This window comes from Eleginops maclovinus, chromosome 6 (assembly GCF_036324505.1).
Source record: "Eleginops maclovinus isolate JMC-PN-2008 ecotype Puerto Natales chromosome 6, JC_Emac_rtc_rv5, whole genome shotgun sequence".
Lineage (NCBI taxonomy): Eukaryota > Metazoa > Chordata > Actinopteri > Perciformes > Eleginopidae > Eleginops > Eleginops maclovinus.
Window position 1 is genome coordinate 4,552,798 of NC_086354.1, and position 19,678 is coordinate 4,572,475.

Sequence of the window (19,678 nt, forward strand, 5' to 3'; positions counted from 1 at the left end):
CACCATTAAATGCATAGTCAAAGATGCCATGGGACCACTGTTTGAGACTACTGAGCACCATGAACAAATATAGAGGGCTACAAAGCCTCTTAGGACAGGGCCCGCTTACGATTCCCTTTCCGTGCACAGCATCCTTGAATAGTCCATACAAAGATCCTTAAGCCAAAATCCCTCCCTGGTCTTTAATTCTAAATGAGTAATTACTGGGTGTGTCAGTGTGTCTTAGGTTTGCAGGTAGTCTGGATGAAGGGGCTCATTTGCTCGCCTGCTCTGGAGCGAATTGCACTCACGCACATTCTGAAAGACGCTTACGGTATCCGTGGGGAGCCGTTGAAGAACCCAGTCACTTAGGGGAGAAGACCACTTACAGCCGCCAAGATGTGTGACATGGGGGGACTGGATAACCTGGTGGCCAACACGGCCTACCTAAAAGCCCAGGGTGGTGATGACAAGGAGATGAAAAAACGCCGCCGCAGCTTGGCTCTCCCCAAGCCGGAGAATTGTGCTGCAGTGAGAACCTCCCTTGAAAAGGATTTTTCATTGCTTTGTGAAAGGCAGCCTATTGGCAAAAAAATCTTCCGTGAATTTTTGGCAAATAACCCTGAGTTTAAGCTTGCTGCTGATTTTCTGGATGACCTTTATGACTGGGATCTGGCTGAAGGTCCACCAAAAGACAAGGCACGTCAAGCCATCATGACGAAGTATTGTAAGGCTGATTCCAAGAATTACCTAGCTTTTCTTACCGGGGAGCCGGCTGACAAATGCAAGGCTGTGACAGATGCCACGTTTGAAGAGGTGATGAAAGGCAAAGTCCAGGAAGGTGTAAGAGAGTTTCTGAAAGACAAACCCTTCTCAGATTACCAGGCCAGCCCATTCTTTGATAAATTCCTTCAATGGAAAGAGTACGAGAAACAGCCCATCAGTGACAAATACTTCTATGAGTTCAGAACTCTTGGCAAAGGAGGCTTCGGAGAGGTAAGCATGCTAACACTTCTACATATATTTCTCTAGAAGTCTGTTTACACTGCTTTGAGTTGCGTAACTCTCCCAGTTCTTAAATATAATGGTGTTTTCAAATCCAAAATGTGTTTTCACTTAAATAATATATTAGAAAAGATAAGAAAGGAGATACAAATGTGTGCTTCAGTAGAGAACTGTGGTGCATTATCAGTATTGATCTTTGCTTAAGAATATCCCTAAGCTGAAGTTGTGTATTAGCTTTAAAGCGTAAGGAAGGATATTGTAGGCAAGGTGATTACACCTTATGTAATCATGAGGATTTACCTAGACTCAAGGTCACCAAGAAGTCATGAGACATACAAGCATACCTCTTGAACCTCGAAAAAACATGGCTAATGTTTCATAAAGTAACAAATGCAGAAAAATAGTGGTCTTGCGTTGATAGAACTAACATGGTTTAAATAATACTGATGTTATTGTCTTGTCAACATCCAGATCTAGTTTTAATTCAGGCACAGAGATAACAGTAGATTGTATGTAAAAAGCCTTTAAAAGATTTGAGATTGATTAGAGATGTGTGAAGAAATTCAGAGGCACAGGGGACCCAGAACTGAGCCTTGAGGAACCTCTTTTATGACCTATTAGCAATAACCTTGAATATGCAGCCCAACATAAGGCAGCTTAATGAGACAAATAGTGTTAGGGAAGTGCTGTTGAGACATTGAACAATGATTACGGGAATGTTCCTAACCATATATTGTATGGATTACCATTTTTTTGTAGCTGTATGGGCAAACATTGCAACTCCAAGATAAAGGCTTTTTTTGTTGTTGTTGTTGATGGGATGTATATATCTTGTAACTTACTCAATCAGAATCAGAATACCTTTAATAGTCCCACAGAGGGGAAATTTACAATACATACATACATACATACATACATACATACATACATACATACATACATACATACATAGATACATACATACATACATACATACATAGATACATACATACATACATACATACATACATACATACATACATACATACATACATACATACATACATACATACATACATACATACATACAATAGTGCAATACAGTGGATACACCTAGTCCTCTGTTTACAGGGAATGAATGAAACTATTAGTAAATTCTAAGTTAAGACAGGATGCAAATAGTAACCCAGATTTAAAGCTGGCAAGGTTCATGTTTGGTTGATTTATTGAACCAGTTTTAATCCAACCAATGTTATGGGGCATTATTTGTAATAATGTAAATTGTGGATCATGACATTTATGATGACATACATTGATGATTTATAGGTATTATTTAAATGTATTTATTGAGCCTTTATTCCATCTCCCCTTTAAACCAGAGAATGAGCAGCAGTCTCCTAATCAGTTTTTGTTTCCTGTAAACCTAACAACATCGGACCATTCTTTGTTTCTGTGGAAATGATTTCTAATAAATCAAAAGATAAATGCTTTGGCATTGATGATAGCATAGTTTAACAACTAATCTGTCTTTCTCAGGTGTGCGCTGTTCAGGTGAAGAACACAGGCCAGATGTATGCCTGCAAGAAGTTATGTAAAAAGCGACTGAAAAAGAAGGGTGGCGAGAAGATGGCCCTGTTAGAGAAGCAGATCCTGGAAAAGGTTAACAGTCTGTTTCTGGTCAACTTGGGCTACGCCTATGACACCAAGACCCACCTGTGCCTTGTCATGACCCTGATGAATGGAGGAGACCTCAGGTACCACATTTACAACATAGGCTATGATGGCAAGGGTGTGGACAAGGGCATTGAGATGAAGCGCATCATCCACTACACAGCGCAGATCACCACCGGCATTCTGCATTTGCACGAAATGAATGTTGTGTACCGTGACATGAAGCCGGAAAATGTGTTGCTGGATAGCTTTGGCCAGTGCCGACTTTCGGATTTGGGTCTGGCCGTAGAGCTTGTTCCAGAGAAGACCATAACCCAGATGGTAAGTACCAACAAAACTGGTTGAAAAACACTGGTTGAAAGGCAATTCCAGTTTGGAGTACACTATAAAAGATGCACAAAGTACACTTATTTGCACTCATTAGCATTGCTAACATGGTAATGGGAATCATAGCAAGATTGTGTACCCTCATGGGCCCTTTTTTTTTTCGAAGTCTTTGAAGTTGCATACACCAACGTGCAGCCAATGACTCTTCTCTGATTCCGTTATGTATCAGATCTTTAAATCAACAAGAGTTTGATCATCATCATGTAAATGGTTGGAGTTTAAGACAACACATACTCATGTCTGGGTCCACCTTTCTGAGCTAAGTTGGAGTCCAAAACTGAACTCAGGCTTGGACAGGCTGTCCATCTTTGTAGGGTTTTTGCTTTAAATCCGGACAGGGATTACCGGATTGCCCAAAGATCTGTGCAATGAGTCTCTGAATCCATTATATAACTCATTTGATCCTTTAGCAGTCAGATTATAGCCTGGCCATTTATAGGCCACTATTTTGTGTAGGGACTAGGTCATAGACCTCAGAGGACCAATTATTTGTAAAGTAGCAGTCTATAAATACCAGTGTCCCTCAAAAACTTGGTGCAGAGATTAAGACATTTTTGTGGAGGCGTCACCTTGAGAGAGTTGCCTTAGCTGTGCTGTAGTTTCTGACCAGGACACTTTTTTAAGCATGTAGCCTGCAAGTCTTCATGACACAGTTCTCATGTCATCATTGAATTCAGCTTGTTGTAACACCACATTGCTTCTAACTGAAGATTTTTCCACAATGTGCGAAAGAAAAGGTTGTCTTTAACAAAACATCATGATGAAACTGATCACATTGCATCAGGGTTCCTTGGGACTTACTCGCGGTAGCAAAGAGTAAGCTCTCAGCTCCATGAAAGTCCAGTAAGCTCATTATCCAGTACTCTGATGCTCCTCCGCCAGCCAAAGTGACTGGGCTCACCTCCTACAGGCAAGGCTGGCTTTGGTCCCCTAATCTTCTTAGTGGGCATTACACAAGTCTGTTCCTGATTACACTGACAGATCCAGGTAAAAGTTGAATATGTTAAGACATGTTAGTTTGCAAACACGTTGACTTTGACCTAGCAAAAATTAGATCAGATCTTTGCAACTAGGATCAGAATAATCTTGATGATTACACATGGTAGAGTTTTGCCCCTTTCAGTGACCAGAGTGTGTAGGGTTAGGGTTAGTAACCCTAATAGAACATAGTTCCAAAAGACCACCAGGAAAAGTTAGAAACAATGCAAGAGTTTAATAGATTTGCATATGATTCAAGATCCAAGATTCAAAGGCTTTATTTTCATGTGCACACAAGCTATAGTGTAGAAATGGGAATGAAAATTTTAAGTGCCAAGCCAACAATGCAACAAATTATGGAACATCGAAGTAAGTATTAGGACGTAAAAGTCTTAAGAATTTGTCTGTAAAGTATCATATACCTTCACTTATCACACAGTAGTGTCAATTATTGAAGTTGAAATAAAGGCCAGATCTTAAAGTACCATGCAAAAATAAAAATAAAAGGTGCACGAGATGTAGAATTGTGCTGTGTCAAATGCTTACAGTTATTAGAATAATTCAAACACCAGAAACCTATGGATCAGCAGTAGAAAAGGTTGAGTTCTTGGCTCCATGCCGGTTTGTAGTGTGTGTGCATTACTTAAAGAACAGAGGCATGGCTAAATGTTATCTGGATCTTGTTTATTTCTATTGGTGGATGTAGCCTCCAGAAATGGCCAGGCTTTATATAAGAGGCTGGACAGCTCTGTCAATGTAGAGATGCACATGACTCTTGACAGGTACTAGGCTTAGCATTAGGATTAGGGCTGCAGGTAAGGCCATACAGGGAGAGGGAGGGATGAGGGGGGGAGAGCGGGAGTACGCAAGAGAGGGAAAGGTGAAAGTTACAAGACCTATAGGCACAACATGCTGTCTAGCTAAACAAGGTTAACATATATTAAAAGAATGTAAAGATTGGTATTCAATCGTCCCCCTCTCCTCCAGGCTGGTACTGGAGCATACATGGCCCCTGAGCTCCTGACCAAAACTCCATATAGGACATCAGTGGACTGGTGGGCCCTGGGCTGCAGTATCTACGAGATGGTGGCCGGATACACACCTTTCAAAGGGCCCGAGAGCAAGAAAGAGAAGGTGGAGAAGGAGGAGGTACAGCGCCGTATCCAAAATGAGGAACCAAAGTGGGAGCACAAGTGCTTCGATGCTGCCTCCAAGGACATCATCCAGCAGTTCCTCAAGAAGAAGATTGAGGAGCGCCTGGGCATGAAGTAAGAGGTTCTTCTACTCTTTTAGGCAAGCCATATGCTGTTTGTCTGTGTGGCACGCAAGGTTTTCAGTCAATTGTCATTTTTGTAACCGTAGATGTTTCGAAAAGGAACTGGGTATCTGCAGAAACCCGTGCAGCCAGTGTTCTTGATTCAGTCTGAAAGAATCATTTTACTTTCTTACCAGGAACAACATGGAGGATCCCAGGAAGCACGAATGGTTCAAGAAAATCAATTTCCCCCGTCTGGAGGCCGGGCTGGTGGAACCTCCATGGGTGCCCAAGCCCAACGTCGTCTACGCCAAGGACACCGACGACATCGCAGAATTCTCCGAGATCAAGGGCATAGAGTTTGACGCCAATGACAATAAGTTCTTCAAGGAGTTTAGCACAGGCGCCGTACCCATTCAGTGGCAGACGGAGATGATCGAAACGAAACTGTTTGACGAGCTCAACGATCCCAACAGAAAAGCGGGCGGAGGAGGAGACCCCGATGATGAGAAGAAGTCGGGCACGTGTATATTGCTGTGAGATGTTCGATGTCGTATACCAGTTATAACACTCAATAATCTGTTTGTTCTCTCAGTCAGATGCTCACCAACATTGATGTGAAAGATGCATCAAGAAAGAGGTGTGCGTCTTTGTTAAGAGAGATGTACCGTCCCTTTCTTTTAAGGGATGCTCAATGTTTAGAGACAACGCTAACCAGGCACGGTTTGGTCAAATACGAAGGATGTGATGACGTAATTTGCTCTCTGTGGTTCACTGCTTCTCTTGCAGATATCTAAAGATGTAGACATGCAACCATATTGACTGCTAGAAGTCATTTTACAACCGTTTATTAAGGACTAGAGTGATAGATTGCGTCCTTTGAACAAATTCGAACAAACATGCCGAAATATCTTTTAGTATCTTCTTGTCGACTGTGTAAAGATTTCAGTATTGAAAAGCCCCCCTCCCCTCCCCAGACCGTTTTTTGTTCTATATTGATGCCATCACACCCTTTCCACAGTGAAAAGTGCTGATTAAGAACATGGCAAAGAACATTTTTTGACCCCAAACCTCATAATTAAAATTCATCACATCATTGACATCAAAGTGGTTGTTTTAGGTTTTTTTAAACAATTGTATCTATTGTATATAAGAAAAAAAATTATCTATCTATCTATGCACAGGGCAAAGATGTAATTCATCTAAAATATAGTATTTATTATTAAGAAAACAATACCGAACACCTCTTCACTGAGTCCCTCTACTGTTGGTGCTATGAGGCTCAACTTAGTGAGACATGGGGACATTTTAGCCGTGGGATGCTGGGAAATAAAGAGTGAGTGCAGGAGGCAAATGTAGAGGAGTTGGAGAATAAGTTCCTGTACCAGGAATGTGCAGGTTGCCCCTGGAACACTGTGACACTTCAGGGTAGAGCTGCAACCAGAAGGAAATCGACAGAAAAATAAACGCCAACTATTTTGATAATCGAAAGTTGCAGCCCTACTTCAGGGCGTTTTATTTAGTTTGAGATGAGTGTGAATCACTCAGACTAGAAAGATCCTGAAAAAGACTCGGGATCATTAAGCTGAGTAGAGACTCGGGTTATAGAAAAAAGAAAATCCTTGTAAGTCTTGTTTTACTTGTCTCAGGGTAATTATTTTTAAATTTCCAGTTCTCGAACTGTGTTGAGTTTTTACAGCTGGTGTTATTAAGATAAACATATATATATGTATGATACATGTAAGTGTAAATATAACAAGAGAGAAGTTGCTTCTATAGGAGTGTGAGATGTAAAGCAGAAATGTCTTTGAATCCTGCATCATTTCAAAAAATTAAAATATATGTCTTTTAAATAATTTGTGTTTTCTGTGATTTTTTTTCAAAATGTTGATTGCAGCCAACTGAATTTACTTTCAGTTTATGGAAAAAAATCCAAAATTGTTCCCCCGTGTTCTCAGGGATTTATACAAGCACAGAGAAAGAGTTTCTGAGCTCTCTGGAGTAAAACCTAAAAATATCAGCTGCATTAATCCTCTCTCAGGATGCTGACTACAGCCAGCCCGTCCTGCAGGCTGCAGCAAATTGGAGAGTTCACTTCTTAGCTGATAAGGCGATAACCTGTGTTATCCTTGCGCCTTCTTTGCTTAAATCAGCTTAAAAATCCCCTCAGGTACACAGTGTTTCTGCCGAGTGACGCTCTGAGCAAATCTCATACTGAATAAACTGAAACGTGGGTTTTAATTAATTGTATTATGTCAACAAATTTCACATAACCGTATTAGGTTAGTTGAAAGCAATCATTTTAAGTTGAACCTAATATGTTTTATTTAAGCTTAATATTATTGCTTTCAACTAACCTAATACAGTTCTGTGAAATCTGTTCATAATACATTTAATGAAAGTCAACGTTTCAGTTTTTTTTACTGCTGCTGCCCTGCTGAGCTGGGAGATGTTTCACATTTTCCCATTTGGTGAGGAGTATATAGAAAGAATGCTGTAAGAATGATATTAAAATGTAATTGTAAAACTTGGCTAATTGCTTCCTAAGAAGCAAATATTAAAATCAGAATTAGATTTTTTCTTTTTTTAATTGCCATGTTCATATACAATGCATTTGCTTTGGTGTATAAGTGCATGCATTAAAGTTAGAAAAATAAATAAAAAATATCTTTAAACATTATTAACAACAAACATGAATATAGAATGGAAGAAAATCATAATAAAAATATAAAAGAATATGTTAAAAAAGTAAAACACAAATATTTAATAAATGAAAATTACAGTGAGAATATGAAATATGAGATTATACAGTAGAAAACATATATATATATATAAAATACAATAATACTTTGAACAACAAAGAGCATTCTGTAAGACACATTAATATACAATAAAAACAAAATACATAAGAATATAAAATACAAAATATGTAGGAAAAACATGAATATACAACGGAAAAAATATAATAACAATATGAAACATACCATGAAATTGTGTTCAAGAAACTTACAAATAAAGAGAAAAAACAGTAGGACTATGAAAGGTTACAGAATGAATATAGAAAGAACAAAAATTCAATAAGAAAAAAGTCAATATATATATAAAATTATTAAATGGAATATTAAATACTAAATAGAAAGGAGCACATTAAAAGAATATGAAAAGACTGTACAAGAGAATATCAACAATATACCTGAATTTAAAGCTGTGCAGAGAAGACGCCGGTTTTGTGCAGAAATGTGCTAAATTTAAGCAAGTATGGTGCAAAGGGACCCAGTGTGCAGAATAAAACAATATTTAATGTACAGATAAATATTCCCAAAGATGTACGTTTATGCAAAACACATACATATATACATTTTAATGTAATGTGAAGTTTAGAGTAGAAGTCCAGGGAATTAAACATTATGGGAAACATTTACACATAAACCCTGCAACATTTACATTAACCCATTTATTTCGGTTTTGGTATTTTCATTTGTCACAACTTGTGCACAGCATTGTAGCTCAAGGACAGCCAGAGATGAAGAGGCACTAAGATGGATTCATGCTGCAGCTAAACCTCCAGAGATTATCTCTGGTGACTGCTGCTGCTGACACTGAAGGACAAACCGCTGCCTCCGCGTCGCAGCCCTGACGGAGTGGGGTGGACGGAGGTGCTGTGAAATCATGGTCGACAGCTTTGATCACACTTCTCTTCATACTGAGCTGATGTGTTCTGACAACACAATCAATACAGGTGCAGCCACTCAGAGAGGTGGTTATAGTCAATGCATCGATGAATAACTAGATAAGAAATATACGCGGAGGAGCTACGGGGGATATTTTTTTTGAGTAAAAGTAAAAATACTACAGCTGGTCCTGCCTGGGGCCATCAAACTGCCTCCCATGTGTCCGGCACCCTGAGTGAATATGCTGGCAAAAATACACCCTTACAAGTCCTGTATTCAATCGAACTGAACTAAAATAGCTACTGACAACATTTTTTGTGCTGGAATTCAACAGACACTGGAATGGCTGCCAAACATGTAAAGACACATTTTTAAGAAACCTTTGGAGTGGTCTCTTCATTTTTTCCATATGTTCTAATTGTGGTATTATAATTATAAAAACATTAATGTGTTCACCAAATTTTCTAATAAATCATCATAAATAACTTAAATGTACACTGAAAAAATTAATCAGTGACTTTAATTAAATGTATTATGTTCAACAGGTTCAACATAATTGTATAAAGTTTGTTGAAAGCAATAATATTAATTTGACCCTACTATTTTTTTTAAGCTTAATTGCGTTCAACTAACCTGATAGTTATATGTAGTTTGTTGACAGATTACATTTATATAAGTCAGTCGAGTAATAAGTAGAATGTCTGCCATCAATTGCATGGAGAACAAGTTGTTAGTGACATGAAATGGATATATTCCATTCAATTTAAGTTCCTCAACATTTGACTGAGTGAATGTACTTGGTTACATTCCATCAGTGTGTGGAGGAAAATAAATCTCAACCTGTCTGCACTCATTTCCCCAGGCTTCCACATGATATTGTGGATACCAGTCTCAGGTTAACTTACTGTATGCGGATTGTATAAATATTGATCTGTGTGATGAGAGAAACCACAGGCTGCAGAGAGCCTCAGTCACCCCCCCCCCCCCACACACACACACACACACACCTCACCCCACCTCAGTGTCTCTCTGACTCCCTCATGTGGCTGCAGACTCTCCCTCCCTGTCTGCTCTCTATAGTCCTACAGCACATGAACACCCTTTAATTAATAAAATGGTTTATTACGTCACATCGTTTAAACAATATTTTCTTTACAAATATCCCAGCAGTCAACATCAACAACATCAACACAAGTACTTCACTATTCATTAGATACGACTTCAAACTCCCCCAGTACATTTCATTTGTTTTGGTGCTCTATAAATAAGGAAAGTTATTAATATTGTTATAGTTTTGTATGAATAAAGTAAAAACAATCACCTTGAAAATTCCCAAGTTGATTCCTTGCATGAAGTCAATTGTTTTGTGAAATCCAAATGTTGTTTAATTTATGATCAAATATGCAAATGTGGCATCTTGACATACAATTGAGGAACAAAAATTTGAGCAATGAAAAAAACAGGTCCTATTTTGTTGATTTATTAGTAAAAAGGATTTTACAGAGAGAATTTTTAAAATATTTGCATCACTCCATAAATCAGAAAATACTGTCAAAACCATTTAAAAAACAAACAGATTCTGCGCTTAAGTTAAGGTATAAAATATTAGATAGATAGATAGAATCGGAGGATGAAACCCTCTTTATTGTCACATACATGCACACAGCAGAGCACACACAGTGAATTAGTCCTCTGCATTTAACCCATCCTAGTACTAGGAGCAGTGGGCAGCTATCGTGCAGCGCCCGGGGGGAAATATTCCATTGTTAGATATATGAACAACTGCTTCTGTAAACAGTTTCAGAATATAGATTAAAATACATTTACTGAATAAAACAGTAAAGCTTGGTGTGTTAGTGCCACTAAAATGAAGATGTATGGCTCCTAGTATGAGTAAAAACTCTTTGTTTGTCTATATGTATTGTAAATGTCCATCCAAAATGAATAGTATCACAATCTAAATAACCAAATTGATTACAAAGGTAATTACTAACTGTTTTCTGAAATAAAATGTTTAAATATGGAAATGAGGTATTTTCTACGAATACATTTAGGTTTTATCAACAGATCTCAACAGGTAAATAATAACAATTGTTTATTTAAGAAAAAAGAAAAATCCACAAGAGAAAATCATTTTTTCTTCAAAATCACTTTTATTCCACAATTTATTTGATCAGGTCTTAAGGCACCCTGAAGAGATGTTACAAGATGGTATTTCAAATGAGGGTTCCTTTTAAGACTGTGTAAACATAGCTTTGAATAAGATAATTTCCTGTAAATCTTTGCTTAAATTATTTCTTTACAGTGCACAGACATTGTGTGTTGTGACAAAAATACAGTGTGAAGTAAATATGGTAGATAGTGTGTGTATATATATATACATTGAAGAGTAATAGATTGGTAGACAATCAGATCAACAGGCTGAAGAAACTGACAAACAATCGTTGAGACCCAGATAGATATACAGATCACGTGAAGATATACAGTACATAGTTACAGTTTTAATTTATGCGACACTTTCTAGTTTCTTTTTACACTGTACTCTCTTGGTGTGTGTGTGTGTGTGTGTCGCCTCAGCCACCATCACTGCGCAGCACCCGGCGAAGGTGGAGTGAGACAGCTTCTCCCGGAGGGCCTGCCCACATGTTGGCTATTGCAGTGGAGAGGTGAGTAAACAGGAAGACGGGCAGACAGACAGACAGACAGACAGACAGACAGACAGACAGACAGACAGACAGACATGCAGACAGACAGACAGCACGAGACTGGGTCACGGCCACGCAGGCCTCGACACAAAGATCTATCTATAGTTCCCTAAATATGATAAGGATCACAATGTATTTATATGTAGAAAGGGATTTTGTAATTGGCATTTCATATACAGGGATACAGTGGCTATACTTGATTATCAAGGTACGTTTCCTATGACGTCTTTGTGATGCGATGAAGGGATGTTCTACTGGCTCAACAATGCGGTCATTCATACAGATGGGAGATATGAGCAGAAAAAACTAAAGGAAATAAGTTGTATCAGAAATTACACAAGAGCTCCAAGTTGCTTGGTGGCAATGGCTATAATTCTTCTAATCACATCAATACTAAAAATGTCAAAATAATAAAGGGGGTGAGGAATGTGCAGTGCAACAGTTGAATGAGATGGTGGGGTCAGGAAGCAGAACCTTTGTCTGACTTTTGGGAAGATTGTGAAAGAAAGAAGGGTCAGAATGTCAGCAAAGCGACATTCAATATCTGCATCTAACCTATCTACAACAAACTGTTGGGCCACGTCCCACAAAATGCCGCCTTTGTGACGTATTTGACACTTCCTTCCTTTTTGTTATCTTTATTTTTCAAATCCTGGGCAGCCTCTGCGTCGGTTTCTCGTCTTTTTACTCCTCTACCTTGATCCGGAAGGTCACACGGCCCAGGAACTTATCCCTCTCGTCGTTGTTACGGAGATCGGAGCCCTCCACCTTGCACTCAATCGCCAGCTCCTTGTTGTAGTCCTCCTTGGTGATCAGCAGCTTCACAGCAACCAGGGGCTGGACGTAGGTCTCCTGCGTGAGGAAACAGACAGTCAATGAAGTAGTTCAGTAATGAATCCTAAAACACAGAAATAACTAAGCACTTCAGGTTCCCTTCGTCTAGAACTCAATGTTTTTTAAACAAGCTTGTGGTAAGATGCCTGAAATAAGGCCTGTGGTTAACACCAGCATGAGGTGTTTTCACGTTAGTACCACACGCGTGTATGTTTGAAGCTTGTGTCATAAAAAAAACGGCTGTTTGCTAACAAGTGACTTAATAACACGTCATCACGGAGAACATTAGCCACCTTTAGCTTAGCGCTGCTGACTCAAAGTCATGTGACCTTGATGTAATTTGTTTATAAACTCATCATTAGCTTTCTACTTCTGGAGATTGCATTAATGCTTCATATATCATACAAGTGGTGTTAACATGTGGAATTGTCCTCCAAAGCTTGTTATTATCATAAACATGTGATCTTATGTTCTGCAATATTAAAAAATCCAATGGACAAATCCCATTGCTCTTTGATGAGGGAACCTTATGAGGCTAACCCCTAGGTCGGCTTACAAAAATATGTCATCACCGCACCACTGTATAGGGAATGGGACTGTCGTGTCATCAACAGCAAGTCGGCCATCTTTGAAAGGATACAGACGAACAAAGAAGCGTAACCTTTTCCCTTTAAACCTTTCAGTCATGGTTGGAAGGCACTGTAGTACCAAAGGCCGCGATTTGTTAGCATAACATTAGCTATCTTACTTCAGTCTGGATTTTTATTTTCGAAATATTTATTGCCAACCGTTATCAGCCCTCTCTTCTTCTACGTTTCTATCAAAAACTAATAAATTATAGTTTTTTGATTTAAAATAAAAGGGATTACAAAGGAAATGTTTATTGTTCCTGTTTTTTATTGTAGCCTATGGAAAAATCCCACTTAAGAAACAACACTGTGTAAACCCCAGCACACTTTGGCAATCCCTGCTATAGATCATGGATGTATAAAGATACCTTGATACAGCGTTGAAGGTGGGACCCCGTTCATTTCTATAAAAGTTTCTATGAAGCGTAGAGCATGCGTTCGTTCTTTTTGCTTAAGCCCGGCCTCCAATCCACAGCGTCATGATTTAAATAAGGATATAACAGTGATTGTGATGGGTACTTGATTTAGTTAGAAAAAAAGAATCCACTGACATAAATATGTACAGTATATTTCCCAATGTAAGGCAATGGGAAAAAGTATTTTGGGCCCACTGACCTCAGGGATTTACACAGAAATTGTAGTAGCACCGTTTGGCCACTATGTTAAGTTGCTTCAAAGTCTGCCGCACTTCCTGGGGACTTGCTATAGATGCTATCCAAAGATGGCCGTGCTGCCTCATAATGCACTGTGGTTCATATTACCTATAAAACCTCCAGGGGAGAATGTTAGCGGCGAGGATCTGAGTGATAATGAATACTTACTTGGGCTTTCTTTCCGTAGTAAGGGAAATACATCTTATCAATGCGGGCCTCACGGGGGAAATACTGCATTTGAATGGGTTCCTCTCTCTGCACAGAAGAACACGTGTTAGTTAACGTGAATGCGACATGAAATGCAGTTTATCATCTTAAATGAAAAGCAAATGACATGTATTTCCAAGTTTACGAGACAGGATGTAGAAAAAAATTAAAAGCGATGGCCTTCTGTTTGTTAGTGAGGAGATTTAAATGAAAACGTTCTGCAGCGCCTATAAGATTAAAATGACTTGAGAATGGCACTAGGATGGGTTTAGAGAGGCACCTGCGTAATTACTGGTTACATAATCCAAAATGTGTTAAATCCCCTACTGGCCTTATCCTCATAATTTACATATTATCTTACCCTAAGGCCGTCAGTGACAGCATGCAGAAAGAAAACGGACACAAAACAGACAAAAAGAAAGACAACAAGAAAGATCAACAGAAAGAAAATATCGACATGGTCTTCTTAAACAAATTAAAAGAATGACAACAGAAATACACATATACAACATAGAGGAACATGTGGAGGAAGAAGTTTACTTTGACTGCGCAGCTGATGTAGGGATCCCCAAGAGGTTTAAGTCCGATGATCTATGAAGCGAAACAGGAGAGGTTGAGACAAAATTAGACATGAATCGTTTATTTTTGGGAATCAGCAGGCGAGATGGAGATTAAAGCTGTGGGAGGGAATAAACGGTTGGCAACGAAATACAATTTGAATATTTTAAAAGCAATTTTCAGTGATTTTTTAACATTACCCTGTTCAATTTGAGCAGGATGCATGGTTTCCCCTCAGAATATCCGAAGTTGGTGTCGGAGAGGCCGGAGCACAGACTCAGGATGCCCCTCTTGAAGCGACACGCTTTCTTCACCATGTCTTCAGTGTCCTGCAGAAAGTAATCTCCTCGGGGACAGTCTTCGTTCTTCTCCTGCTCTGTATCATTATAATCTGAGAGAGAGGTGAGTGGAGATATATTTAGGGAAATGGAAAGAAGGGTTGGAGAAACCTTAACCTTAATCCTAACCCTCACCCTAACCCTAAATTATTTTTTGAAATTCTTTGAGTTTTTTAAAACGTTTTTTAATATCACATTATCCCCGAGAGCCAGTGCACTTTGCAGCGCTTCTCCAGAGAGCTAAGCTTTTCCCTAACCTAACCCTGACCCTGTTTTTTTCAAAGTAACCAATCCAAACCATTATTTTCCCTTTGTCATATATCTGTGTTCATCATGTCTTACCTAATTTACACCAATCTTCACACTGATGAAATACAAGTTTTGGGACCATTTAGTAGTTACGATAGGACTAGTTTTAGAGGATTTTAAGCTTGTAGATGTTTCAGAAATCATTCAGATTCTAGAGGTGTTGGTAACATATACTTAAAATACTTTATTTTTAGGCTCCTGTTCTAAAGCTTCGGATAGCTCAACTGTTTGTGAATAGAATGAATTGTACCAGGGAGAAATGCACTTACTCAGCAGGAAGGATTCCAGCTTCTGGACGTACGGTGCATACTTTAATGGTTCAGATTTATTGTAGACAATATCCAGTGAATTTGGTTGAATCGCCAACCCTGCAACATCAATGTAAAAATAAACAGAGTCAGAAACACTGTAAAAACACTGTCATCCGAGGTCAGTCTCTGATTACAGAAAGCATCTCTGATCCAAACAGCCTCCACTGCTGACAGGAACACGGTGGAAAACAGATCAATACCAAAAGCAGCTGTAATGTAGCACATTATTGTGACAACATCACATCTGTGCGAGTATGAATAATGGATGTCTCGGAGAGTAATGCAGCCAGTTGCTAAAAAGCACTCCTGTTTGTTGTTTGTTTGGAAACACCGACCTGGGGAGGGAACGCGGTCTCTGTACTTGGGCACGTAGTCGTCCAGAGTCATCAGCATCACCCACATGGTCAGTGCAAACATCCCGGCCAGGAAGCAGTAGAACACCAGGTAGAAGAGCAGGATGAGGGCTGGAGGAAGTTAAGAGGAATGTAATAAAAAAGGAGACATAATGAGTGGAAGAGACAGAGAGGGTCATGTATAATTAACTTCAAGCTTTAACTCAAATCTGATTCTCCTCATGAGGGAAACAGTCATTTGAGAGCACGATCCCTTTGAGAGGAACCATTTTGGATTGAGGGTGGGAAATGCTATAATGCTAAGAGGGCTTTTTTCACTAAAAACGCACTTTATGTAGGGATGACACTACAGTGCCGGGAGCCTCATATATGAGCAGCATGCAGGGTGGAGGAGAGGAGCCCCAGTTGTGGAAACATCTGACTCAAAATGGTTCACCACCACCCAGCTTCGCACGGCACGGATGCCCTCTAACAGGGACAAAAAGAAGAGAAAAAAAAGGATGGACCCCTCTGCTTCCTGCTGTACAACCCCCCTTCCTCTCATTCCTCTCCAACAGTATCCCACAATGCACCTGCCTGGTGGTGAAAAGCAGAGGAAGAGGAGAGAGGGAATCCCATTTGACCTTGACAGGCATGCTAATGTGGGCGGCCATGCAACTGCAATGGAGCATCTCACTGCACAGCAGCACAGAGGCCCAGGCTGCCTGACGGCCTATCAGAGGGGGCTGGGGGGTGCTGTGTTACTACCTCACAGCGGAATCATTACATAAATCTATGGATACAGCCTTGGAATGCTGCTCCTCACATGTGACAGCTGGGCTCCTCATCCTCCAATCATAATGAATATTAATATGAGAGGAACAGCTTATCACCTGGTTATCTGTGGCGCACACCTTTAACAGCATCATATGTATTCAGGGATATCCTCTACACCTTCATGCAAGTCTGTGATGGCTAATCCAACATCTAATTTGGCATCTTTTAAAAATTCATCCATGCGCAGGAGGATAGAGCAGGCTATCCATCCAAAATGCGCACATCTTTCATGCGAATGTGGAGAGGTTATGTGTAAGCCCCGTGAATGTCACACTAATTGCGCTCTGTGTGTCGGGGGAGCCTTACCCCAGCTGCTGGCCGTGCGACCCATAAACTCCCCGGTCCTCGGGTTGTAGAAGGAGTCCTTCCAGGTAGTCGCAGTCTCCTGTTTCGCATTCACTTTATCCTCGGTGCTCGCCATGGTGGTGGTTTGTTTTTGTTGTTTGGGTCCAAAGAATGCGCGGTGTTTGTCCTCCAAGAAATGCAGGAAAAAAGGGGCAGCGGGCGATGAGACGGGGAGAAGAAGCCGGCGAGGCGGCGGTGAGTGAGAGTGGGCGGTGTGGAAAGAGAGGAAGAGAGGAATAGAGGGAGAGAGGGGAGGAAAGAAAATCAGTGACGTGCAAACGGGCTCCGTCGTGGCAGCTGTTGCAGTGCAAGCAGATGGATGGACATTGGCTAATGACGGGGAGACGCACGGTACGCACCGTTACGCGCACATATTATTAATAGAGCGCACGCTATCTTTCTTATCATTGATTATAATCTAATGGCGTTAAACAAGGCCGCTTCATATTGACAGGCTGTGGGGACCTGCAGCAAGAAAAAACGCACTCAAAACGCATTTTATTTCAAGATAAATCAGAACACTTGAGTGCCATTGCGGAAAAGATACCTCTAATTGATGTTATACACAAACCGGGGTGTCATATAGTATATACTTTACAATATCACACTAATATGTCTTGACGTAATCACCAAACTAGGATATCATTGAATATTTTGATCACATTTAGTGTTTTTTTTTTTGTATTATTGAGATGATACAATAGATTTTATGGTTGAATATTATTGATGCATAAGCTATGGTATCATACTATTATATGTGATCCTGGTTTGCCACAGCTCTACTACGTAGGCTACTGGTGTTACGCATTGAGTCACCGAACCAATCCCAGAGTGTATTTCCACAGCAATGGATGCTAATCACTTCACAGAAAGCGCAGGTTCGCGCAGGTTTTTTCTCTCTCTCTCTCTCTCTTCTCTCTCTTCTCTCTCTCTCTTTCTCTCTCTCTCTCTCTTTCTCTCTCTTTCTCTCTCTCACTCACTCACTCACTCACTCACTCTCTCACTCTCTCACTCTCTCACTCTCTCACTCTCTCACTCACTCACACTGTATTTAGAACATAAATGCCAGTGATCAGCACATTTGCAGCCCATGATGATGCTATTTGTGACCGACTGCTTGGGCATAGATATTTGGAGCATTTGCCAACCTTGTTGCTATGGCAATGGAGCACCACTGAAACTACAATGTGTGTGCGTGAGAGCAAGAGAGAAAGAGAGAGAGCATGACTGATCTGAAACAGATGTGTCACAGATAACAGAACATGTTTTCATGAGTAAGGATTCCATTTTTATTCCCAGTATATTAATATGTAATAAATGAGCTTCCCTGGGTTTGATCCAAGTGTCTCGTGCCAACGGCTGACATGAATGAGCTGAGAGGCTAAGGCAGTGGGGGGGAAGAGGCTGAGACACTGACAGGAGAGGAAAAAAAGGGGACAAGAGCTTAACTTCCAACCCCAACACTCCAGCGAACAATCCCAGTGTGTAACAGCGAGTGAGGGGAGAGGAGGGGAGTTACATAATGACCCCTGATGCAGGGTTCAGCTCATATGGGGGAGGGGGACTGGAGTAGTGGTCGCAGTGCATCCAGTTCCTGCTGTCAGATTGAATTTGTTGCAAGGCAGGGTCCACCACGACTCATACAATGCGGCACAATAGCGCACACACACACACATTCCCATTTTCCTGATTAGTGTGAGAGCAGGCAGCACTGATTCATGGGGTAGTCCTGTCCATCTCAAATTACTCTGGCACAGTTCTCTCTGCGAAGGCATCCCACTGCAAGCCACGGTCCACTGTTCACAAAAAAAAAAAAAAGTGAGAAAGCTGAGATTGACAGCTAGAGTAGAGGAAGTGTTCAGGCCTGGGGAGTAACGGATTGTGTGACTGACTTTCATTAAGTGTATTTTGTCAACACATTTCACACAACTGTTTTAGGTTAGTCGAAAGCAATAATATTAAGACCAACCCAATATTTTTCATTTCAATCTAATATTATTGCTTTCAACTAAACTAATAGTGGAGTGAAATCTGTTGACATAATACACTTATTATGTGTAACGAGATTACGTAATCAGGATACATTTTTAAACTCTATTAAAATTACATTATGAAAAAGTAATCAGATAACTGTTAAGTAAAAAAACATCTTATTTATTTTCTCTTATTTTTATTTGCATTGCATTTGCTATTGAGGTAATCCAAAATTAATATGGATTTGAAAGTGATCAGGTTACATTATATATATTGGTACTCAGATATGGTTACCGATGATGTTTTTTTGTAACTAAAATAACCCTCCCAAAGGTGGAAGTATTTTTTATCTTTTGGGGGGGGGTACTGTATGTTACTGTGTGATGTACAGAACTTCTGAGGGGGACAAGTGCACAATCCTTCCTTTGTTTAAAGGAAACCCCCTTTCTGTGCACTCAATTAGCGCCCCCTTCAACATACCAGTACCATGAGCAGGAAAACACACCCCATTTGTTCTCAGTCACTCCATCTGCAAGCTACCATAGCAACCCTCACAGTGAGGGCGGTCACATCAATGGGAAGCGATGGCGACACTCATCCAACAGCCTGATAATTCCCCACGGGACAGCACAATTTCCCCAGAGTCCATGTGGAGGTAAAACCTTTTGGGCAGCATCTGCTCACCGTGTACACACACTCAAATCAGGACAAGACACTGCTC

The 19,678-nt window shown here is 40.1% G+C and overlaps 2 protein-coding genes across 2 annotated transcripts; one reads left to right on the top strand and one right to left on the bottom strand.

Moving 5' to 3' along the window:
* The first annotated feature begins 227 nt into the window (after positions 1-227).
* On the top strand, positions 228-7,110 carry grk7a (G protein-coupled receptor kinase 7a). Its single transcript, XM_063884959.1, has 4 exons — positions 228-975; positions 2,500-2,955; positions 4,987-5,267; positions 5,452-7,110. Exons 1-4 carry the CDS (start codon positions 379-381, stop codon positions 5,792-5,794), a joined length of 1,677 nt encoding a protein of 558 aa, XP_063741029.1. The 5' UTR covers positions 228-378; the 3' UTR covers positions 5,795-7,110.
* Positions 7,111-11,055: 3,945 nt separating this feature from the next.
* atp1b3a (ATPase Na+/K+ transporting subunit beta 3a) lies at positions 11,056-17,288 on the bottom strand. The gene is made up of 7 exons (XM_063884968.1): positions 16,945-17,288; positions 15,805-15,933; positions 15,428-15,526; positions 14,712-14,902; positions 14,494-14,544; positions 13,915-14,001; positions 11,056-12,482 (listed from the first exon to the last, which is right to left on the bottom strand). Exons 1-7 carry the CDS (start codon positions 17,057-17,059, stop codon positions 12,315-12,317), a joined length of 840 nt encoding a protein of 279 aa, XP_063741038.1. The 5' UTR covers positions 17,060-17,288; the 3' UTR covers positions 11,056-12,314.
* Between the last annotated feature and the right edge of the window lie 2,390 nt (positions 17,289-19,678).